We start from the raw sequence: 25306 nt of genomic DNA on the forward strand, positions 1-25306 counted from the left end.
TAGGATATTGCATTGCATTATATTTTTGGCTGCTACTCATATTCAAATCCAAAATTTATAGTGTAAACCAGAAATTAAGGCTATTGGATAGATTCTTATTTTAAGTTTAGTTGTGAACATTGATGTCCCCTTTTATCATGTTCACTAGAAGTAGTCCAGTTCATAAGACTGAGAAAGGAGCGAAGGTGTAACATCTCTGTGAATACTTGTCACATTGTTGTAATGTCTGAGCAGCAATGCTGTTCGTCATGCTTCTGGTCTCCACATACAATCAAATGAATCAAATAAAAGGCTACAAATGTGATTAATTCAGGGTAGCCTAGGTGCTCAACATTTGATTGCTAAAATTCTGTTTATCAACTTTGTTTTTTTTAGTTTGTCTCTTAGAAGCCAGACCCTTACCTTGCACAGGCCAGAAACAAAATCCAGACAGTGAGTCAAAACACCTTGTTTATTTTCCCCACTATTATCTCAACAGGTTTGAAATGGTCCAACACATATAAAAGTTATAAAACTAACTAAAAGTCAGTCTGGGCTGGAGGGTTTATCAATTACTACCATGAACATGCACATGAAACAAGACTAGGAAACAAAAAGCAAAGGAAAACATGATGTGTTTTAACACAGAATAAATAGATAACACTCAGACATAGCTCAAACAAAACATTAAACCTATTTAACACTTGCATAATGTCATCGATATTGGTTGACATTTACTCTTATTAAATATAACTCATATTTACTATGGAATGATAATGTCATGATGAATGTCCTCTGGGTTGTCGTATGTGCATTTGCCTCTGGTCTGTTTCGCAGTTGGTTGTATGATGCTGTGAGTAGCAACATGCACAGCTCCAACCCTGGCAAAGTCATCACTAGGGGGCCTTCATACATATAAAGGGTCTATAGTCCATGCAGACTGTGTGTGTGTGTGTGTGTGTGTGTGTGTGTGTGTGTGTGTGTTTCCTGTGCATGTGATGCATGTGACACATCGTGGATCTAGTCTATATCGAGATCAGAGTCCTCGTCACTCTGAGTGTGCTGTATGATGGCTCCATTGCGAACAGTCTTCGGGATGAGGACGGGCTTGTCTGGCAGCAGGCCGTACTCCTGCAGCAGGGCCTCCAGATCGACAGCAAAGAAGTCTTCCCCCAGCTGGTCTGTGACCCGCACAAAGTTGCCGATCAGGTCCCCTCCTTTGTAAACTAGCAGGGCCGGCAGAGCGCTGCCTCTGAACAGCGCGCTGGTGCTGATGGCCGAGCTGCGTACGCTGCAGAACTTGACCAGCGGGTATTCCTGAGCCAGGCACAGCAGGCTGCCACTCATGGCCTCGCAGCCCGGGACGTCCGGCTCATAGATGTGGATCATGACCAGGGTGCTTTTGTCCTCCTTGTCCAGGGCCTCCAGGAACTCCTCTCCACTCATCAGCTCATAGACCTGCTCGAAGCGCTTGCCGCGGCACAGCTGGCGCCGCATCTCTTCGATGCGCTGCATACGGTAGTGCTGGAGGAAGTCTTCGTCATCCTCATCCTCCTGGAGCATGTTGTATTCCTGTAGTGTCATCTGGAGGCAAAGAGGAAACACAGAGTTAATTAAAGGTAAATCTAGTGAGCTGCTTCTATTTTCATGACCTCAGTATAGGGAACCTCTGATTGATATGCAGCCAGTCATAATCATGTTTTTTTACTCTACACTGTTAGATCAGTGGCCTCTACAGTGGCTAATTATATGACAAGAATTACAATATAATTTTGCTGCACATGGAGAAAATGTAGGTTTTGTTGTACTGGTTGCTTAGGTGCTAAGGTCAAATTTATTCCCTGTGGCCTCCCTGTGTGTGTTTTGACAAGAAAGTCAGCAGGTGCATTAAACTATTGTGAAATGAAGTGTGAGCGTCACCAAGTTTATTCATCCTTACTTACATGGTGTAAGAAAATAGAGGATTATGGTACAGGGATTCCCCTGTGTTGATCCGCTTGTTTTTCATGAAAACATTCTCAGTATTTAGCTTTTTTGCACAATAGTTAGCCCTTTTCTCAGCCATTGTTTCATGGGCAACTGCGACTCAGGTTCAGGAGGGAATTGCCCATATACTGCATGGATGGTGTGAGGAACAACAAGGTTAGGGCAACAATTTAGGGCAACCTTTTAAAATGGGTTTCTTTCCCAGTGTATGTATGTATGTATGTATGTGTGTATTTTTGTCCCCATTCTACTCACTTTGCCTTTGATCTTCTCCTGCAGCTCTTTTTGTTTCTCCTGATCTTTTTCCAGGTCTAGGTCAGAGCGGCAGGTCATGGAAAGCTTCTTGATCAATCTTTCCATCTCTTTCTTCTGCTCCTGCTTCTGCTCCACCTCCAGCTGCTTGTACTTCCTCCAGTCATTGATCACTCCCTTTGGTCCTGAGAAGAAATAGCCAGTGTCATGGTCACCAGGAAATGACTGTACACTTTGTGCTTAAAACATGATGGATGGATGGATGATGGATGAAAAAAAACAGCAATGAGAGCCAAAAGAAGGAACAAGGACCATGATGGAAAAGTCCAGGACTTTTTTTGCATTCTCTTTGACGATTTCTCCTCACATGCATGAAATGTTTTGTTTTTTTTGTTTAATTCAACAAACACATAAATAAATACAAACCTACAATTAAAAGTTTAGGGTGTGTGTGTGTTGTGAGCCTGTGACATAATTTATCCAACAAAACGGATCGTTCCAGTCCTCAGTTCTGATTGAGTCATTTTCAAAGCCATTGTAAAATGCCCAATAGGCTAAATGGATGCCTATGAATGCAGAACCATTGATTTAAATATCATGAGCTAAACAAAAATAATCACTTAACACCTCTACTTGGCCACAGTTCATTGCTTGATGGAAGAAAATTCAAATTCAATTTATTATTATTACTGATTAAATACAAAAAGATGTATTGGACAGTGGTGTTCTTTTCTTTTTTAATAGAATGGTGTGTTCCTACCATTTTACAAAGGCAATAAGCCACTCAACACTGTAGTTCACAGTCATTTTAGAGGAGCCAAGAGGCATTGTTAGGCATGACGTGAAGCAGAGTCACTGTAAAGCACACACTCTCACTGCCTGTTGCTTAATGAAAATTTAAGTGAGGGACTCCTATCAATGTTTTTGTGTTTGTGTGTGTGTGTATCAGTGTGCACATGCTTGTGTTAGCTACCTGTGTTGACAGCACTTCCATCAGGGCTGTAGTCTATCTCAGCCTCCACGACGCTGGGGTCGCGGATGGTCTTGCGCTCCCCCTCGTCATCCTCATTGTCACTGCCTTCGTCCTCACTGCTGCTGTAGTAGTACTGCAGCTTCTCTCCCAGAATCTTGTCATCCAGTGTCGTCATGGCGACTGCTCACCTGAGGGTAGGTGGTGTGAGTGCATTAGACAGGACCTCTGTTACACACACATTTTGGCTTTAGGCTCTCTCTCTTTAGGTGGCATGGTTAGATTTATATGTATTGATTTATCCCAGCTATACCCACAGGTTTACTCTAACCTCATAGTTACATGAGTTAAACATTAGAGTATATACCAGTTCGGACTCATCTTCCTCACCGTAATATAATTCTGATTGTTTTGCATGCAGTGGAGAGCCTGTGTATTGTCATCCCAACAAGACCTAACCTAATACTTTTACTCGCATTTATGTAAACATACCAGCCTACGTTTTGACTGAGTACTTTGCATCATAATTTGCATAAACCCATAGTAGTTGATAGCGCACGACACAGCCATCTGCTTTATCTTTAGCAAACTGGCAGGCCTCACAGATTAAATCAAATTCAATCCCCCCCAGATTAACCACGGTTTTCCCACGGAATGGTCCAACACAACCCATTAGTCAGTCAAACATACTCATAATCAGGCTATCCAAGCTGTGACAGGCTAGGAAAGCGATGGTTTATTTCAAAAATAGGACAACTACACCATACATAGCGTATAGTAAGTGTGTCAAATTAGAAGACATGATCCCAAGGGCCTAGGGTTAGTCTTAATGATGCACTCAGCCCTTTGTTAACCGATCCATCTGCACAGATGTAGAGAAAGCAAAAAGGGGGACCCCAATCCCTCTCACTTAAAATCTGAAAGTGAACAGACAGCATAATGGAGGATATCATATACAGTACTACCTAGAGCTCTCCATTTAGTTTTTAAATGTCTGGGTACAATAACAAGGAAAAACACCTGCACTATCGTTCACCTGTCTCTAACACAATTTCAAAAAGGACTAGTGAAAGCTTACCGTTTACACCCGTCTAACTAATTGCTGCCGATGTAATAGCAGTTAAATAACGTTTCACAAAACAATATGAGCTGGGAAAATGTATCGTTAGCTGGCTATCGCGGATTATCGGCTAGTAGAGTTAGTTAGCTAACAGCTAACGTAATTTAATAACTCTTACAGTAACAACAGCTATAGCAATATAGACAGCTTAGTTTTTCCCAAGTGCCAAGAGACGCTACTAGAAGTGGATACAGACAATCCAATTTGCTGGTTAATTAAGTAGGCCAAGAGGACGAAGCTGCTGACAGCTCAATTGTTAGCAAGCTAACGTTAGCTAGCTGAATACTAGTAGGCAGTGCTAGCGTTTGTGAACTGCTAACTAGCTTCATATGCTAACTTCCTGTCGCATTACCCATCGTCAACAGAGCGATAGGTAAATTTAATTTGACTTCTGTATTACCCGACGACATACATGTATAGTAAAATTGACGACTTAATCAATTTGCTTGGTTTTAATCTTACCTTCACTGTATCACCAGCTACCGTTAACCGACCGACACCAACTCACTGCAACTCTAATCTGCTATCTTTAGCCGCCTCGCTGCTTCCCTGTCAGAGCGTTATGCTGCCTTCATGTGCTCTTAGAAGTGTCGTAATTACACCAACGACCCAAGGAGAGAGAGAGAGAGAGGTAAGTACGAATAGAAAAGACCATGGTAAAAGTGAAATTTACAACAATTTCTTAATTAATACACCAATTAAAACATCAATTATATGTCGAATGCGCACTTTCTGCGCTTCATTGTGCTACTGTAGTACTAACGTTAAGCATAGACTGTACTAAGTAGCTCCGTGCCGCCTGATTTCCAAAGCAAAACATTCTGTTATTATTTTCACCCAAAGTACTTGAAGTGCGATAAGCAGCATTGATATCGTAAGTAGGACCTTACGAGGAGCACTTGAAGGCAACGCAACAACATGGTCCAACCCAGAGCCAGTAACATGGGAGGTGTTGTTAAATGCAGCTACCACTTTCACAACTAGATGGCAATAGTAAACAACTGTTCACCACCACCACCACCACCACCACCACCACCACTACTACTACTACTACTACTACTACTACTACTACTACTACTACTACTACTACTACTACTAGGACTACTACTACTACTAGCAGTAGTTTTTCTCGATTACTACTACTACTTCTACTACTGCTGCGGCTCATGAGAAACCTTTGTCTAAGCCAGTGGTTTCCAAAATGGTTGTCCTTGAAACAGTCTAGGGGATCCTCAGCAAAATAAGACATTTTGATTTCACTATCACTACTATTTATTTCATGAAACGTATAATGACAGAATATATAAGAATGACTACTTTGATCATAGGTGTCAATCTCACTGTTAATATAATGCAATAATTCTCTAAATCATAACAACAACAAAAATCTTCTCAAATAGGCCACATGTAGGACAACATCTTGTTAAAAGGGTCTGTGGCCTTATGTGTCTGTTTGGGGGTCCCTACATGAAAAAGTGTTGGAACCCGTGGTCTAGGCTGTGAAAGAACTATTCCAACAGGAATCCCAATTTATCTAGATTTGCTCCATACGGAAGTGCTCAGAGTACTTCCTTTTCATGTTTTTTAAAATCTTGCTGGGAATCCTGTTGATTGTGCAACTTACACCCTCCTATGGAGCAAGTCTCTCTTCCCTTCCCCCAAGTCTCTCTTCCATCTGGACACAATCTCTCGCCAAAAGAAACACAGGCCTTTGTGAAGCAGTGGGACAGGAGTGGGAACGGACATTCATATCAGATGGTAAGAACAAAGGATGGAAGAATAGAAAACCAGAAAAAAATAACAGACTTTAATCATTGCTACTTTCAATGACAGGGAAATAATCAGATTTGTTTATTATTTTACTTCAATGGATGGAATTCCTCACAAAATACTTCTACATACCAAAAGTACAAACCTGTCATACAGGGCAGTGCATGAACAAAGAAAACTCCAAAACCTAAATCAGTCCTTTTAATATTTTGATATTATTTCTTCTCGTCTTCAGGCACATAGCATTTTAACAAAAATAATGTGTTTATGAGTGTGTTTGTGTGTGTTTTTGAGTGTGTGTGTGTGTGTGTGTGTGTGTGTGTGTGTGTGAGTGTGTGTGTGTGTGTGTGTGTGAGTGTGTGTGAGAAAGAGAAGGGAGAAGGGCGAGTTTGATTTCACATTGAGCTCTCAGTCCTTTGTGATTCTCCAGTGTTGTTCGAACAAGTAGTGTGTTCTCCACACAGGCGTCTGGTGTCCGATGTCAGTAAACATTGTCCTATTTAGCAGCAGTCTATTCTACCATCATCTAGGGATCCCAAACCAGGTCCAACTTTCTAGTGTCCATGTCTGGACAGTGTCATAGCTCATCATTTCCTCCACCACTCTCATCTCTCCCGTTCTGTGGCTGTTCCTCTGCTGGTATTCTGAAAGCCACATAAGGACACGTCCTGGAGTTCAGGCAGACCAGCTTCTTTATTGTGGCAGAGTTCACTATGTCAAAGCCGACTTGGCCTCCAAAGGTGCTGGGCTTCCAGTACTCTGGAGAACATATGGGGTTTCCCAAGAGGCCCTTCAGGGAGAACGGGGCGCCCATCTCCACCATGCTCTCTCCGAATATGGTCCCTGGCCGCGTTCTCTCCAGGAGCAGGCCAGGGTAAAATTCGAGAGCGTCGATATCGCCGTAGAACTCCTCAAGCTCGCGGGCCATCTCCTCCTCGCCTGCAAAAAGTAACTGTCAGTATCGCACCAAAAACCTGCCAACCAGTACAGTGCATGACAACTTCCCATAAGGTCCAATGTATAATCTATAGGCATAGCTGGGCATGAACCAATGATTAAAGAAAAAGGTTATAGGACAAGGGGTATTCACAGAGGTATCCGTTCCAACCAAAGACTACAAAAGGTCATTTCACTGATTAGTTCCTCCTCTCTGCTTGAAGATGTGCTGATTAGTGAAATCATCATCATTAATGTGGTCTTTGGTTGGAAAAAAAAACTCAGCCCTCCATGACATGGTTGAATATCCCTGCTGCTGTAGGATATGCAAGCAGCCTCAGAGTTGTGCACCTGATAGCATGACAGCATAACAAACCCCTCAGGAATGTGTTTTTCTTCACACATATTGCAATGCCAGAGAACTACACAATTCTGAAGTCAACATGGAAGGAAAATAACACATCTAATTGTCCAAGCCAATGTCCAAGTCAAGTAATACTTTCATTCTTCTCATCCATTGCCTCCTTGGAAAGGTTATGGAGAACTTTCTTTAAAAAAATGCCTGAAACACGAGTTGAGGCCAGGTATTGCAAGAATGTGTGTTCAGCGGTTCCCACACACACTTGTTAAAGCCATAAATAAGATCTTTTGAGGTTCGCACTCCATGCTGTGCGGTCTGTATGCAGAACTATTTCCCTACCTGTGAACTGTGTGAAAGATGTGTATGGCACCAGGTTGAAGCGCTTCCTGTACTCGTTGAACGGCTGTATCCGAAGCTGCCGGGACTCCTTTATAGCCCCCACGGCCACTCTGGTCACCACAGCATTGATGTTATGGCCGCCGCCTATCTGTAGAGCATTAGAGAAATTATGGTGATTACTGCAGAAATCACTTTTCTTTTGCGTGACATTACATGATAATGGAAATAATAAATGAAAATAATGAAATCAAGTTGTAAGAATTAACTTTTTCCTCTATCTACAGCTCTAAGGACACTGACGTGGTATATTGTTGCAAGTATTTGTATATAATATCATATAGTATAATATCTAAGTATATAGTATATCCAAGTATAGTATCATATAAAATGACCCCATTAATCCAATTCCGATGTCATATATGAAGATTCTACGTATGAGATGTATGGAGGTAATTCAAAAGATGTTTGGTTGACTTTAATTACTCCTCTTTGGAAAAAACTGAAAAACAATCAGTTCTAATGTCTGATGTTTGGTTATTGAGCTTCAGTTGTGTGTAATATTTCTGTTGACATGGTTACCTGGCCAGCAACTTGTCGCGAGAAGGCATCCACCAGCTTTTCAACACCATAGTGTGTAAGAACAGAAGTATTGAAGAGGAACTGTGAGTAGGATAGTTCATCTCCATCAATAAAGAAGCTGTCAGGCATCAGGGGGTGCCAGTGGTAGAGCTGGCTGAACTCCAGAGCAATGCGGTTCCCGTACTGGAACTGGGAGTTAAACAGCAGGGTGGGGTCAAACTTTAACTGCAGCAGGTATCCACTCAGGTGCTGCACATACTCTTCTATCACTATACGTATTGTCTCACCTGAGGAAAGCACACAGAGGGACAAAGAGAGAGGGCAGAGTAGAAGAGTGAGGTCAGCCAAGTTAAAATTATACAAACTTATTGCATAAGTGAAGAGTGATCAGGTTCAAACTCAAGTTGGCTCTGTTCACCTTTCCCAGCTCAAATAAAATATTTGTCTGCATGCTAAGGATGAAGTGTGCTTACTTACTTAGACTGTAGTAATTACACAAGTCAGAATACATCTGCACTAAATCAATTAATATTATCATAAACAAATCAGTGCATTTAAGTGCTGGCCAGCTCACCAATGATGATAAGACGTGTGGTCTGGAAGAGCTGCTCATCATCCCAGGTGGGATGCTCTGCCTTCAGGATGTCACAGACACGGTTATGTTCCCGCAGCCAGAGTGTGGCGTACAGCCCCAAACCGGGCAGGAGTCCGTACACTTCCTGACCGATAGCCAGCTGGCCTTCAGGAGGGACCCCAGGGGGGTAGTTCATCCTGATGGGGGCATCAGCTACAGTAGGAGGGTACATCTCTCCGTCTATTAACTGATGGGAGAGATGGTTAGAAAAATACATCTTAATATATATATGGTTGGATATAACTTAATGCAAAATCAACGTCAATGTCTTTCCCAACCCTCTCCACATTATCTGTCCATATTCTCTCCCCACTCTTGCTGCAACATAGTCATGTTAAGAAGCGTGTTCAATCCAGCTATTGTTTGACACCTTTGGCTAATATACCTGCCTGATGAATGAAATATAGTCTCAGCATTGCTCAATAAAATTGCTAAATAATTAAAGTAAATCACAACAGCCAAAGTAAAAAAAAAAGGACGATTGAAGGCTCCCCTTTGTCCCAACCAGGCCCGGTTCAACACAGTGTGGTGCCCTCGGGTGACATCACTTGAAGTGCCCCCCTCCGTCCACTTGACACGCAAAAAAGTGAAATTTACTATGCCAATAAAGATCATAAATTTACATTAACTTAAACAGTACAGGCTCAACACACATACTGCAGACAAATGTAGGACAATGTACTAACCAACAAATTACTTTACACCATAGATTGACTTGAGCCTACAAATGCCATTTTAGGCTTTCCACACAGAGCTATACTGTATTAAATTTGAATGCAACTCATATCAAAGACACCATGCTAAAAATCATTGTTTCCACCATACATTTCCAAAGGCTGGAATGAAGACTAAATGCCAAACCATTACAGAGCATGACTAAAAAAATCAAAATACAAAAAATTTAAAAAATCATTACACAGACATCTAATGCAACTTCAGCACCACAGACAAGGCCCCACATACCACCAAATAAAGCAAGCTCAATAACTGTAGCAAACAATCACTTCAGGTGAGTTGATGTGACAGTGGGAACTGCAGAATGGGAAAGGAGCAGCACATTGAGACAATGGGATGGACCTGGACTTTTGTCCAGACCAGCCCACCACAATCGGCCAGACACCAACCATCCTTGCTGGTGATTTCAAAACACACCTACACACCAATCACGATTCTTTCTCTTTATGCATATTCTTTTTTTTTAGTATCAAAGGTTAATTTTGGCTGCGTATGCATTCCCCTATAGAGTAGGCCTAATATATAAAGAAAATATGACAAAGCTTATAAAGGTATAATTGTGGTTTGAATGTGTGGTGCCCCCCCAACGACGTAAATTGGCTGGTGGCTGCAGGCACTCGCCCGATGCAATATATGGATACTCCGGCCCAGGTGCCGGTACCCTGACTGTTCTGTTGCAATAAATCTTGGCGGAGACGGCCTCTGTTTGACTCATTGCCTCTCTGTCACCTGATGCTTCAGTTTCCCGTCTTTGTGAAGCCTAAGGTGGAGCTGACGAGCCAGGTTGTCTCCATAAATGTGTCCTGCATCCACCTGCATAGAGACGGAGAGACAGAGATATAGAAAGAAGTGAGATGATCAGAACAAATCAATGGGGCTACAGCTAGAGTACAAATTGGTTAATGACTAGTGCAGTGCCTATTCGCGCCGCTGCTGCACAGAGCGCTGTTGGCTTGTTTACTCAAAGTTTATTAATCTTGAACGTGTCGCGTGTCCAAATTGCACCAAATCCGACACTGCACTTCCTTGGGTCTGCAGCAATACACCCGCCAAGTGTGAAGTCGATCGGACGAACGGTTCTCTAGACACACACACACAGACAGAGATTCCTTGCTTTATAGTATGATGATATCATGAACTAGTCTAGACGTTGCAGGACTGTCACCATCTCATGTGTTTGAGAACTACAGGCTATTATGTTTTATATATTATATTATTATATTTTCCCCTCTTTTTTGCTTAAAAGTATGAGTACAAATACAGCCAAAGTAATAAATAAACTAAAGGCAATACGACTGACATATTTCTTCTGTGCAAATTTTACTTGCTGAAAATGAAAATAATGAAAAACAATATTAAAAGAAAAATAAGTCAGTCGGATTACTTTTTAGTGTGCAGTGAACTTATTTACTCCTGCAGTCACCAGCACCTTAAGAGAAACACACAGCTGTACACAGCTTTAATAAACAAACTAACCCCATGTGCCAGAGCCTTGGTGAAGCCCAGACCCATGCGGTTGTAGGTCTTAAAGAACTGGTGGGTGAAGTGCTGTGCGAAGAAGGCGAACATGAGGTTGCTGCCCTGCGGGTCGGGCCTGAAGGTCCTCCTCTGCAGCAGCCTCTCCACCAGCAGCTCAGGGTCGGGCAGCACAGCCTTGCCTGGGCAGAGACTCACAGCATCACACACAGCGCAGGCACAAACACAGATACACCACACCTCTAGTCATAATACCGAAACAGTGCATCTGTCAAAACAGCACACGCGGTACAGCACACTGTACCGCTGCACTCCTCAAGGTCAACAATCTGCATTGATGTCACCACAGTGAAAGATTTACATTTAACTGGCAAAACACTCAGCAAAGGACAGGTTGTGCATTTAATATTATTCATGTTGTCTTACATTTGTGCCTCATGATGCATTGTAATATCAAGATTATCACAGTATTATCATAATATTACCGTATATTGCAATTATCAGGCAAAAAGAAGGTTCTATATTTTAATGATAGAGTGTAAATGATTGCCTAACCTTTGACCCCCTGAGGGGTGGGGCAGTCCTCCGGCACCGGGGGCAGGATACGAGTGTAGTAGCTCACATTATAGTAGGATTCCCAGCTAAGGTAGCCATACTTGGAGTTGAAGGTGGGAGGGCTGGGCACTAAGTTTGCTCTGGCTGTACATACAAAAAATAACATGAAAATAAAGGTTAACTGTACTAAATGAGAGACTGAAGAAGCAGTAAGAATTTCATCAAGATAACTTGAAATGAATGGTGGACCTGTCAGAACTATCCGCATCAGGACATCCCGCAGGAAGGTGTAGTTGATGATGTCCCACAGCCAGTGGAAATGGGTCAGGATGTAGTGGATCACATCTGGGCTGGGCTTCAAGAACTGCCGCACTTTGGACCAAAACTCCGCTGTGGTTGGGCGATACATGACAAAACGATCATATCGCCATATCAAAATTTTGCAGCAGGGATATGTGATATGTCGGTATTACAAAGACAAAGTGATAGCTGCATCATCAAGATTGCATCAAGACTACTGATCTTGAAATGATATCTGTCATTGTGATTTACGACCAGGCTGTTAGGAAGCTGCAAGGAATGACTCAGCGAGCTCGAACGGTTGTTCTGAATCTCACAAACTTTGGCACTTGGCCTCAAGCTGCTCAAGAAAGCTCCTTAAGGATGCTCTATTAAGGTCAACAGGTATGTAAAAAACAAGAACAAGAAGAACTTGATGAACTAGCTATGTGGCTACACTATGTTACAAGTGAAAGTGTTATTCTAGTAGTTTTCCTCCCTCTTGTCTTTCTTTTTTTCCCCTTTGTTTCTTTGTTTCTTTTCTTCTTTCTGTTCCTTTATTCATAATAACGCTACATTCTTTTCTAATGCACTGCTCACTAGTCACAGTGGTGGTCCATTATTATTATTTTTATGCTCGGTGAGTGTGATGTAACTGCATAACTGGAAGCCAGTTGCTTCACATCTAATTATGAACTGCATTGTTTGGTGGTTACTTGTTCATGAGAATTAGATCCTCAGAGTCAAGCTCAACAGTGGAAAGATCAGGCAACACTGCCCAACTTTTCTTTTCCTGGCAGTTGATTTCCTGTCCTTTCAATCCCACAAATATTTGGGTCTAGACAAGAACACCTACTTTGTGAGCCAAGCAATGTTGCACTATTTCCTGATTTCACAAGAACAAATAAAATCGGAAGTTACATGACCTTACCAACTATCCCTTTCTGTCTAATGCAAAAGGAAATAGCAGAGATGTTTAACATTCCTCAAAATGTTCAATAATAAAATAGGATATGAGAATTGATCCCATAAAGATAACTGGACTCACGGATGGTGCAGTTTTCTCCATAGTAGCCAGTGCGAGTGCAGTCACACTCGTATTTGTCCTCTCCATATCTTACACAAACACCCCAGTGCTGACAGGGGTAATGACAACATGGGTTCACTGTGGAAACAAGAACAAGAGCTCATGTCAAAGAGAAACATAAACTAAGACAGACAAACTCAGATAATATATGAAGCTCTGGCAGTATAAGCAATTCAAAAAGGAATTAAACTTAGACTTGACTAACAACTATGACCATAAATTTATTTCCTGGACAATAATTTAGGCCCCAGACCAGAAGAATAATCTGGATTATGGATTTTAAATTGACAGGCGTACACATTAAGGAGGAAACATGAATAACTGTGTGTAATCTGTGTGATAGTTCACTGTGTGATCTTTCACACTTGGCTGCTCTACAGTTTCAGCAAGCTTGAATGTACAAGCCACTTTAGAAACCTGCAAGCACCAAGTCTGGTACATAAAAAGGCCTTTGTTCTAACATGAGAGAGAGAATGAGAGAGAGAGAGAAGAGAGAGAGAGAGAGAGAGACGGGGAGAAAGAAAGTGAGGTGGGGTGGATAGAGAGTGAGAGAGAGAGCTGTCTAACTGATGTACTGACTGGATACAAACAGAGATAAGCAGAGTTCACGTTAGTTTAAGGGTGAAAAATTAAACCCTCTTGATTTACGGTGGGAGATTAGCTTGTTTGTGTCAGACATTCCTCTACCGTAAGTGATGGTGAGTTTGTGAGTTCATAATATTGCAAAAGCGTTCAAAAGTGGGAGTGGCATTACAGATGTGCACGTTATGTGAATTGTGTTGACTTGTGTTATCAGGATGTAGCAAGCAAGGCGCGAAATGATGATCCAGCTATGACTTTGGGGATTATTACAGCTAAAGTAAAATCTGTGGAATAGGTAAGGTTTCCATGATGACAAGCACTGTACAAAGGGCCCAGAAATGATAAGCAGCAGCCCTATGATAGACTACAACGACATCATAGCCGCAGAGTATTGCGGGAGTTTTTTCTAGTGGGAAGACGCATAAGCCCTGTGGACCCAGATATGCGCACTCCGAATTGCACTCTGTCAAATTAATCCTGTGTGGACTTTATTTGTGTTCATGTGCGTCCATGATAACGTAAGTGCTGAATAATTATCCCTTTCATAGTTTGGTTGGTGAAGTGTGCCTTTGTAAGACGGTGTTATATTTACGTACTATGTATGTCGCGGTTCCATTTCTGCTCTTGTTAACCCATGCGGTCTGGAAAGATTGTAGCATGCTGAGTGCATAACAGATTTCTCCCGCAATCTCTCTTGTACTGTATAATTGTAGAAATGATTGTTATTAGTGTCTGTATATTGCTTAGTATTCCCCGTTGTTAGTGTGCTTAGTTTGTGAGATTCATTGCTTAATTGACGATGGGACAATTTAGAGCTGTCTTGTAAGGTAATTTATGGTAGATTTTCCGCCAATACAGGGCGCTCGTTACCAATGTAACAGGACTGTAGGCAATGGGAGTTGATTTACCTCACTGTAGAATAATCAGTGGTGCTACCTCACTGCCTTAAATGCTGCCTATTGTGTTTAAATATTATTGGTATTTCTGTTTGATGATGGTAGCCTTTGTAAATGTATAAGCCTTCAATATTAAGTTAAATTGAGTAATTTACTTAATTTGTTCAGTTATGAATGTGTATAATCTTAACTTGGGTGAATCATAGTATGTGACGCCTACTTACTTATTGTAAATATATGCTCTCAACTCTGGGATTTCATTTTCTGTTTACAGAACCACAGGTTCACAAATCTGAGTTCTCCATTGCGGATAAGTGCCCTTTGCTTTGCTGTGCCTTCACCTAAGTTAATAAAGTGCAGTGAACGAATACTGGGGTCCTGTCAACTGCATTCTGACCGATGTACTGGAGCGAATGTCCATCCTAAGAATCAACTATTACAGTCCAACAACCTTCCTAAGTTTCATTGAGGTCCTTCGAGCTGGATGGACATTTACTTTGGAGATATGGACCCTAAACATCTAAAGAAAAAATTAGATTGGCAGTCAGTCAGTCGACAGACAAAGTTGCCAGGTTATCTAGAGGACTTTGAGGTCAGCCTCACAGGCAGCAGACAGCACACCTTTCCCCCTCAAGTGGCACATATGGCACAGCAGGCACAGGGGCATGAAGGGGAGGACCAGTCATTCCAGGAGGGTACTGCCAAGATGACATCCTTCACCGCTCCCCTGTCCTTAAGCTCTTCTGAAAGCAGTGGAAGGAGCTCACCAAATGAACCTAATGAGCTGCGCCTGTACTACAAGGAGCTGAAGGAAATGCAGAAAATATATGGAGACCAGTTTCTGGGAAATCTGAGAGAACATTTAAAGCAAAGAGCAGAGGCCTCTCACAAAGAGAGCCCAGGCCCAATTGCTGCTCATGGAACAGATATAGCAGACTCGTTTGTAACTCGCAGTACTGTGACTAATGTTGAGAGAGAAAGTGGGACATTGTGGGAGTGCTGCCCCCTTGTAGATATGCGGCAGGCGCAAGATGAGAATACCACAGAGGCTACAGTGTTACCACACTCCTTAGACCCTCACGTTTCTACCAGCTCCCCCCCATCGAGATCACTCTCAACTCACCCACCTGCTCCTAATGATCAACGGCTGAGATTATTAAACCCGGTGCCATCACCACGATCAATCTATAGATCTCCAGCGAAAGTCACTCCCATACCTGCACCACGGACAAAGCTCACCCAGTCAGTTCACCAGAGTTCACCCAGCAACAAAGGTGACTATACCATCAGAGAATATGGTGGTCAGCCTGCACCTCACAGAGAGCCTGAGTTCAGCAGAGGTCAACAGAGGTCCCCGACAAGAATGACAGATTTCCTAGACAGAGTAATGGATGAGCTGCAGCTGATTAAGTATGAAACAGAACAATTGCCTGCCCATACTGAGCCTCCAACCAGAATCCATCCGCGCCGGTATGCACCACCGCCAAGTCAGCGTGAGTCTGAGGACCACAGCAGAACCCATGAGGTTGCACTCTACTCTACTTCCTACCGCCCATCAACATTGACTGCTAGTCACCTTGGTGATCACCTGGCGGCACCCAGGCAGCAGGTCCCTCATGCCACACAGAATGCTACTGGACAATATGTGCATCGCCAAGCTCCCTATAGCTCACAAGCTCCACCTCCTAGCCATTCAAGCTATCAGCAGCAGCAGTGGACGACATCCAGACCTCCCCTGGTCTCTGACCCACCAGCAATTCGTTACCAGACTCAACTTCCAGTGTCCCATGCAGAATATGTGCCAGCTCAAGCCACCATCATGGAGACTTCATATCATGGGCCCAATCCTTCAATTCCTTACTTAGTACATAAGGACCCGAGCGAATTCTCCCGATTGAAAATAGCCCTTGAGAACCTCCGGCCTCCAGACGGGTCTGAGTTGTTCAAATACCAGATATTAGTAGACCATCTAAAGCTGGAGGAGGCCTGTCTGGTGGCCGATGCCAAGTTGAACTCTACAACTCCCTATACAGACACCATGACTGCACTGAACGAAAAATTCGGCCAGCCTCACCAGCTTGCACTTAACAAGATAGCTACAGTGATGAATACTCCTGATATCCGCAGAGGTGACTTTGAGGCTTTTGAGAGATTTGCTCTTCAAGTTCGAGCCCTGGTTGGAATGCTCAAGACCCTCGGTGCTGACGGTGACGCCGAACTCAGGTGTGGATCACATGTCTCCCGCCTGCTCAGTAAATTACCACCTGAGCTGAGAGCATCATTCTGCCGCCAAATGTTCCATAAACCAGGTGCAGTCTACACAATCACTGATTTTTCAGACTGGCTCTAATATGAGTCCTGGTGTCAAGACAAAGAAGGGGTGAGGAACAGAGTTATCAGAGACCGGCAGAGCCACAGACCCGATAGGAGAAAGGAGCAGAAGATGGCTTCAAGGTCTACTATAATACTACATGGAGCAGGGGAGCCACCTAGCCACCTATTGCATCTGTGCGCCTGGGACCTCCTGGAGGGCCAGCTGCTATAAAGACCAGGCTCGGGTGGGTTCTGCAGGGCCCCACAAGGCTAATTGAGCAGCTTCTCCCACCTCAGCAGTGCCTTTTCACACTGGTTGACCCACTGTCTGCACAGCTGCACCAAGACGTTGAAAGACTATGGCAAGTAGACACGATGCCATACCGCAATGAGAAGCTGGTGAGAACGTCTAGAGAGGACCAGGCAACCATTCACATGCTGGAGACCAAGACCATTCGTGTTGAGGTGAATGAAGTACAGCGCTATGCAACTCCCCTGCTTCAGAGAAAGGATATGCCCCAGTTTGAGGCCAAAAAGGAGGCTGTTATGCCGCTCTTACGAAACACTGAGAGACGCCTAGCCCAAGACTCAGCCAAGGCTGCTATCTATAATGCAGAGGTCCAGAAGTTGGTGGATGCAGGATCTGTGGTGAAGCTCCAGCCAGAAGAGGCCTTACAGGAGGGCCAGTCATGGTACATCCCTCACTAGGGGTGTGCGATATGACGATATTAGATCGTGAACGATTAAAATGTCTCCACGATCTGCCTTTACAGAGAGATCGGTAGTATCGTGCTGCAGTGCACATTCTATCAGTTGCAGTTCTATGGTTCATACACGCATCCAAAGTTGTTTTCTCAGCCACACTATTTGCTAGTCCGTTTCGCGTCTTCCCTAGAGACACACCAATAAACCAATAATAGCAAACAGTACTGGAGTGCCTTGGATTTCTTCCCGGCCCCCTTTTTATTTGGCAACGTAGCGGCATGGATGACAACACGGAGGAGTTGGTCCCTAAAAAGAGTTCGACATCGGTGATATGGAACTGGTTTGGATTTTCCAAAACTGACACGGCACAAACAACAGTTATTTGCAAATGTTGCAAAGATAAGGTTCGCACGTCGGATGGCAACACGACGAACCTTTTTAACCACCTCAAAAGAAAGCACCCGAAAGAGCATGCTGACAGTCAAACAGTGAGGGGATCCCAAGTGAGCCCATCAGCTGCAACCACACAGCCAGAGGCTACAAGGCCAAAACAAACAACTCTGATGAAGGCGTTTGAGAAAGGCACTCCGTATGACAGGACAAGTAAGCGCTGGAAAGAGGTAACTGATGCAGTGACATTTTACCTGGCCAAGGATATGATTCCCATAAAAACCGTGGAAAATGAGGGTTTCAAAAGACTGCTCAAAATAGTTGATCCGCGGTACGAGATACCCAGCCGCAAATATTTTTCCAACACGGCCATTCCACGGTTGTACTCCGAATGCCGCAACAAGATTCAACACAAACTTCAAAACGTCCAGTTTTTTGCTACGACAAGTGATTTATGGTCTAGCCGCACTTCAGAACCTTATTTGAGTCTGACCATTCATTTCATTCATGACTGGAAACTGTACAGTGCGTGTCTTCAAACAACATACTTCCCACAAGACCACACGGGTGAGCTCATAGCAGAAGGCCTGAGGGAAGCGCTTGAATGTTGGGGACTGAAAGAGGAGAACATGACCTGCATGACCACAGACAGTGGGGCTAACATGGTGAGGGCCTTGGAGCTCAACAGCTGGACTCGTCTGCAGTGCTTTGGGCACAGACTTCACCTAGCCATCGGTGAGTGAAACTAAAATAAAATATTGCTACTGGCATTCAGATAAGGAGTTGGTTCATAATAACAATACTGTTATATTAATAAAAAACTACAAATTACAGTAGGAACACAGAACAGAGTAAAATGATGAGATTAGTCTACAATATAATTTACATTTTATTATATTAAAATGTTTTGTATATGAAAGTATAGTATTGTAGAATAATCACTGTTTTCAATAAAATAGTACAATTTAAAAATATAAACAGTTGTGAATTAAAATGTACAGTGTGATTTAGGTTAAATCTGATTAATAAATCTCATTCTTCTTTTTATTAGAAAAAAGTGCCAAAGACCCTCGTGTTGATCGCACAACATCTATCTGCAAGAAAGTGGTCAGTACGTTCTCCTTCAGCTGGAAGAAAAAGAGGGACCTGAGTAAGGCTCAAACAGAGCTGAAACTACCTCAGAAGAAACTCATCACCGAGTCACCAACACGATGGGGTTCCAGACTCAACATGATTGAGAGAGTGTTGGACCAGGAAAAGGCCATTTCTCAGGTCCTGAAGGCAGACAAGAAGACGAGGCATTTGGTGCCATCATGGCAAGAAATTGATGTGATGGAGTCTGTGAAGAAGGCCCTGAGCCCACTAAGGGACTTCACAGATGCACTCTCAGGTGAGGACTATGTGAGTGTGTCTTACGTAAAGCCAGTGCTTCACCTGTTGAAAGTCAACATCTTGAACCTGAATGACGACGACACTGAACTAACAAAAACAATGAAGACAACCATTCTCGATTACCTCACTGCCAAATATCAGGATCCCACCACTGATGACCTGCTGGATATGGCTTCGCTTGTTGATCCAAGGTTCAAAACCCAATACATTGACGGCGACAAGACAGAGGGAATACAAGCCAGAGCTGTGTCTGAGCTGGAGTCCCTGCTGACCGTACAAGCACAGCATCCAGCAGCATCAGCTCAGCCTACATCTACCTCCACATCACAGAGCCCTGAGGCAGAACAAACACCACCAAAGAAAGCAAAGAAAACACTGGCCAGCTTTTTGAAAACCTCAGGTGCTGTAACTGCAGCTGCCACATCTGCTTCTCCATCTCTAAAAGAGGCAATAGATGGGGAATTGAAGGCCTACCTGTCCACACCAAATGCAGACAGTGAGATGGATCCACTGGAATACCTGACTACCTGACTGTTACAATTCCTGCCAATGTTAGATTTTTTTAATGTTATGTAGCATGAGTGCACTTTACTTGAGTGTTGTTGTCTACCTTTTGAAACCAATGTTCATTTTGGGAGTTATGCAAACATCTCTGATTGTACTTGAATACAAGTCTAAACCATGTCAAAATTCTTGTTGAATGTTCATACTTTGCAGAATTCCACACTTTTTCTTTTAGGTTTTGTTATCTTGTAGGGCTATATTTTTTTTAAATAGGGAAATTAGTTTGGTTGTACTGTTAAATAACTTGCAAAATAGTCTTAAAAACCAACATGAAAAAGAATCGTGATAAGATCGTGGATCGTGATCCTGCCTGAAAAGAATCGTGATATGATATTTTTGCCGTATCGCCCACCCCTATCCCTCACCACCTGGTAGAGCATAATGGGAAACACCGCATCGTGTTCAATTGCTCTTACCGATCCAAGGGACTCAATCTAAATGAGTCTTTGGTGCCAGGACCTGTCTTAGGACCGTCACTCGTAGGGGTACTCCTTCGATTCAGAGAACATGCCATCAGTGGCAATATAAATGGGATGTTCCATCAGGTTCGTCTCCTCCCTGAGGACAGATCCCTCCTGAGATTCGTGTGGCGTGGAGTGGACGCCGCTGCAGCACCAGACATGTACGAGTGGCAGGTTCTCCCGTTTGGTGCTGCATGTAGCTCATGCTGCGCCACATTTGCCCTTCAAAGGCATGTTGTCGACCACAGCCAACCTGAGGAAGAATCTCTGTGGAGAGATGCTTTTACGTCGACAACTGTCTGCAGAGTCTACCTACCAAGGAAGAGGCAAGAGAACTGGTCACCAAACTGAGAGATCTCCTGGCATCCAGTGGATTTGAAATATGCCAGTGGGCCAGTAACGAGGCTAGTGTGGTGAAACACCTACCAAAGGAGGCGAGATCTGACAGTATCGATCTGTGGCTACACCAAGATAGTACAGATCCCCGAGAATCTACCCTGGGTCTGAGGTGGCAGTGCTCGGATGATATCCTCGGGTTCAAGCATCGTCCGGTTGACTATGAGACACCAACTCTCCGCAATGTATACAGAGTCCTCGCCTCACAGTATGACCCCCTCGGATTTATACTGCCATTCACAACTCGTGCACTCGTCCATCCTAAGAATCACCTATTACAGTCCAACAACCTTCCTAAGTTTCAAGCACTGCTTTGGAGAGTTTACACACGCAGCCCCACACATGCAAAGACATGCCTTTCCCTGTGCACACCGCCCCATTCTTATGAAAGATAAAGACTTTCTCCCTCAAAGAATTCTATTCCACATTCGTTTTCCCTTAGAGAAACATGAGCAGAGAGAGAAACATGAGCAGAGAGAGAGAGATAAGAGAGACACGAGCCTTATCTCTCTCTCTCTGCTCATGTTTCTCCTTTGCGGTGTACTACTGTGTTATGTAAATAAAATGAAATCTGATGTAGCTGAACATGTCGAAGCCCACACATTAGAAAAATACACATTACACACCCCAGAGTACCACAGATCTTCCAAATCACAATCATCAATTTGCAAATTAAGTAGATACAGAAGGGAAAATGATTTCTACATAAACTATTTTCAAACTGGCTCCTTTCTCGGGTAAAGGAAAAAAAACTATCATCTGACAATTTGTCTCATTATCCTGGGGGGAAAAGTAGAATAGAATAGAATAGAATAGAATTGAACCCCCGAGGGGAATTTGTCTCATACATTCAGAGGCCCAGCAGTGCGTGAAAAATGGTCACAATGCATTTGTTTCTCGTTCATCATACAAAGAAGGCTGCAGTTCATTCACTCATTACATAGATTACACAGGAGTTCACCCAGAAACAACAAGATGTGGAACAACATAAAGACATTCCTGGGCAGAATTCAGACATACGAGGCGGTAAATCATCTGTGGGGGCTGATCATGCTGGCATGAGAGCAGGATGGTATACTGTGTATGTAAGGGATGGGAGGGGATGTGAGGGGATGTGAGGGGATGGGGCCTACAGGTCCAACGAGATTACTCTGCCCAGAGGTCAGGCAGGAAAAGTCTGTTCTGCTGCACTGCAAAAAATCTCAGCAAGTCGTTTAGCATTGCTTAAAATCTTGTTTTCCTTCAAACAGGGGGAAAAACAATCAGCCACCTGTGAAATAGGCCTAATTTAATGTGTTTCCAATGCAGTTTCGCCTGTTTTGTGAATGTTATTTAAAGGAGTGACATTATCTTGTATAAGGCATTTTTCTCCAGTATAGTATCAAGATGTCATGTGGATGAAGAAAATTCTTGAAACATGTTGATATGCATTGAGAACAAGTAGAATTATGCCACCTAAATTGTAGATTTTTTGACTTGTTTTAATAAAAATGAGACTCAAGACATGATACTAGACTAAATGACTCATTAAGTTTGATGTTTTTTGCAGTGTGCCCGCCCTGGCTGATTAAGTCGTGTTATTACAGCAGGACAGTCGCCCACCGCCCCGGGCCTGTCTTTGTTTTCAGACTTCCAGGAATCCCAATTTAACCCCGTAATGAGGGTTAACCAAAGCTTTAACATAACAACAGACACAAGATTGGGCTTGCCCACTGAGACATAAGGGAAGACACGCACATACATGCACACTCACGCACACACACACTGCCAATTTGCTGCATCTGACCTATGGCACCATATAGATTACACTCTGATTCAGAATTGAAACATAAAGCACCACATACAACGATGAACTGATGAACTGAGATTCATGGTACACTGAGACATGCATGACATTGTCCAGACAGTGTTTGTAACATCCAAAAGCACTTTTCTTTTCATTGAGTTACTGCCTACCTGCTGCGCTGGAGGTAACCTCATCACATCGGCACGCAGGCTCCCGCAGCAGCAGGAGAAGCGCACAAACTGATCCCAGGACAGAGGCTTCAAGTGCGGAACACAGGTTAAATTTACACATAAAATCACAGCAACAAACTAGTCAAAGAATACTAAATACAGACACAACAGTCACACATATACTCACATCTCATTACGGCAGTCTCAGTTCAGGAGAAATTCATTCCAGCTCATGAAACTGATTTGAATCTGGACTTTGCGGGCGGCGCGGAGCAGCTGGAGAGGCGCGTGGACGAGAGGCTGCGGTGGGCAGAAAGTGAAGCAGCAGCAGCAGCGATCAGTTCCTGCGGTCTTCACCTGTGCGAGTCAGGAGAGACGCCTCGGAGAAAATGGGACGTTGACTCAAGTAGGACTTTTCAATTCTCTATCGCCCCCTGCTGGTTTGACAACGAGGGAGACGTGTGTGCGTCTGTGTGTGTGCACTCCCTTGGTTGCATAGTCTAATGACGCCGTTGTTTGCCTGCCTTGTCATTTCATGTTTAACCAAAGTCTTACAGCAACAACAACAACCACCTCTTCCCAGCTCCCTCCCTTTCTACTCCCCCCTACTCCATCCCTCCGTCCGGCCGGTGGTTCTCAACCTGGGAGTCAGGACCACCCAGGGGGTTACGCGAAACTGTTTGGGCGGTCACGAGATGGTTTATGGGATAGGAAAAAACATATCTACTATACAAATTTATTATCTTGTTTTTTTTCTTTTGAAATAGCTTTCAGCCTATCTGCCTGCCTCATGATTAATCAAATGAAACCAACCGTAAAAGGGAAAACCATCCTCTGGTTGAACTGTTCGCCGTTGAGATACACGTACAGAGCGTGTCAAAGTGCCAAGAGGGGGTGGTAACATAGACAATCTATTACTCAGGAGCATGAATGAGCACTCAAGGCATGAATCAAGAGAATGAACTGAGACATTTCCTGTAATCATGGCACTCTAAAACAAATTGTTTATGGCCTGATATGGCCAAATTGTGAGGTACCGTTTAAGAAAAGTGGTTGAAGATACAGTTTTAAAACTGGTTCCAGATAAGGAAGGAGTTTCATTCTGTACTATAGACAATTATAAGATTCTGCAGTTGACTGTTTTTGCTGATAGTAGATTGTTTTTGTGATAATATTGTTTATTCTGATACCAACTAATACTAACTTTCAACCTCACACCTGTTTGTCTCCACTGGTAGTGACATCACACACCACAATGGATGTTGTGGATTGTTGTCAAAAGCTAATAAAGTAAAAGAAGATTGATACAGAGTTGTATTGTGCGGGCTTTACCTTCATTCACACCACTCTGCATATGCAGCCTGTGATGCAGGTTGCGAGGCATCATTTTGTTTTAAGGGCCTCACAAGCCAAAAAGGTTGAGAACCGGCAACACAGGCCCGTCTGGACATGTCAGGACTGTCAGGGCGGTTGCTTGGCCGATCTTCCAACTGTACATCCTGGTTCTAATGGTGACTGAAGAATATGAAACCCACTGAAGCTACTGAATATGACAGCAGCACTAGCTGTGGTCACAAGGCCGGAGTAGAGGAGGTCTGTCAGGACTGGATGGATGGATGGGGAAATGTCTGGCCATGGGGTTTAGGAAGGCCAGAAGTGCTTCTGAAATCTACAAGACCGAGAAGGCCAAGAGGTACGATGAGTTGCAATTGGTTGTTTTTCTGACTATAGAACCTTTTTCTTTTGTACACACTTGCAGGTTTTAAAACAGTTTAGTTTAGGGGTTTTCATAATTTTGCATTGACTAATGTTTCCTCTAGAGTCTTTTAGTTATGGTGGCCCGCAGATCATTAAGAGCACTACTAGAGCAAATAGGGGAAAATATCTGACTTGATATATTCTTTAGTTATTTCTCCGTAAAACATAAACAAGTGTTGGGTCAATATTGTCAATACAATTTGAGTTTTCATCCCAGTGATATATATCCAAATAAGGCAGATTTTCCATGCAAATATGCACTATGAACAAAACTGGAGCCAAAAAATGGATGGATGTCAAGTCAAAATCAATACATAACTGCTGATGCTACAAAAAATAGTAAAGCACTGGACAACTACACACTTACTTTATACTTCTGAAAACCGCAGAATGTTCACATGGAACTCACAATGTTCCCATGGAAATTGCTTCCATAGCAACATTATAAACAAGGTGGGAAACAAACACATTTGGTGGAAGTAGGGCTGCAAAAACACTTCAAAATGTTAAAAACTGCAGTGTGTGCAAGGAGAAAAATCATTCAAATCAAGTGCAGTTGTTATGCTACAGAGTTAGGCTATATTTTACTTCTATATGACTAAAGAAATAAAAGGTGGAATAAAGCTAATAAAGAAATGATTGAATTTTTCCATTAAGACACTTTTTCCCACCAAAGTGAGACCTGTTGTTCTGGTATTTTGGCGTTCCAGAGGAAACCCTGGCCCAACACCAAGGGACATGTTGAGAAACAGCTGTGAAACCCTTCAAGCAGGTTCATCTGTGACTCAAGCTCACTCTCCCTCTGGAAAGAAAAGATTCAGACTTTAGCCTACTT

The 25306-nt window shown here is 43.2% G+C and overlaps 1 protein-coding gene across 1 annotated transcript; it reads right to left on the bottom strand.

The window, feature by feature from the left end:
- Positions 1-509: 509 nt before the first annotated feature.
- On the bottom strand, positions 510-23069 carry pdcl (phosducin-like). The gene is made up of 14 exons (XM_071530625.1): positions 22901-23069; positions 22714-22800; positions 13020-13136; positions 11942-12082; positions 11693-11836; positions 11138-11319; positions 10391-10474; positions 8867-9113; positions 8293-8579; positions 7714-7861; positions 6658-7016; positions 3191-3374; positions 2221-2402; positions 510-1563 (listed from the first exon to the last, which is right to left on the bottom strand). The coding sequence occupies exons 1-14, from the start codon at positions 22905-22907 to the stop codon at positions 1000-1002; spliced, it is 2733 nt and encodes a 910-aa protein (XP_071386726.1). The 5' UTR covers positions 22908-23069; the 3' UTR covers positions 510-999.
- Between the last annotated feature and the right edge of the window lie 2237 nt (positions 23070-25306).

The sequence above is a fragment of the Centroberyx affinis genome, unplaced genomic scaffold, assembly GCF_046629955.1.
Source record: "Centroberyx affinis isolate AG114_WGS23_722 - 3 ecotype Tasmania unplaced genomic scaffold, CSIRO-AGI_Caff_v1 ptg001948l_1, whole genome shotgun sequence".
NCBI classification, from domain to species: Eukaryota; Metazoa; Chordata; class Actinopteri; order Beryciformes; family Berycidae; genus Centroberyx; species Centroberyx affinis.

Coding starts and splice junctions, on each gene's coding strand:
- pdcl (XM_071530625.1), bottom strand. Junction 11,320..11,692: donor CACCCCTCAGGGGGTCAAAG/GTTAGGCAATCA, acceptor GTCTCTGCCCAG/GCAAGGCTGTGCTGCCCGAC. Junction 10,475..11,137: donor CCAAGGCTCTGGCACATGGG/GTTAGTTTGTTT, acceptor GTCTCTATGCAG/GTGGATGCAGGACACATTTA.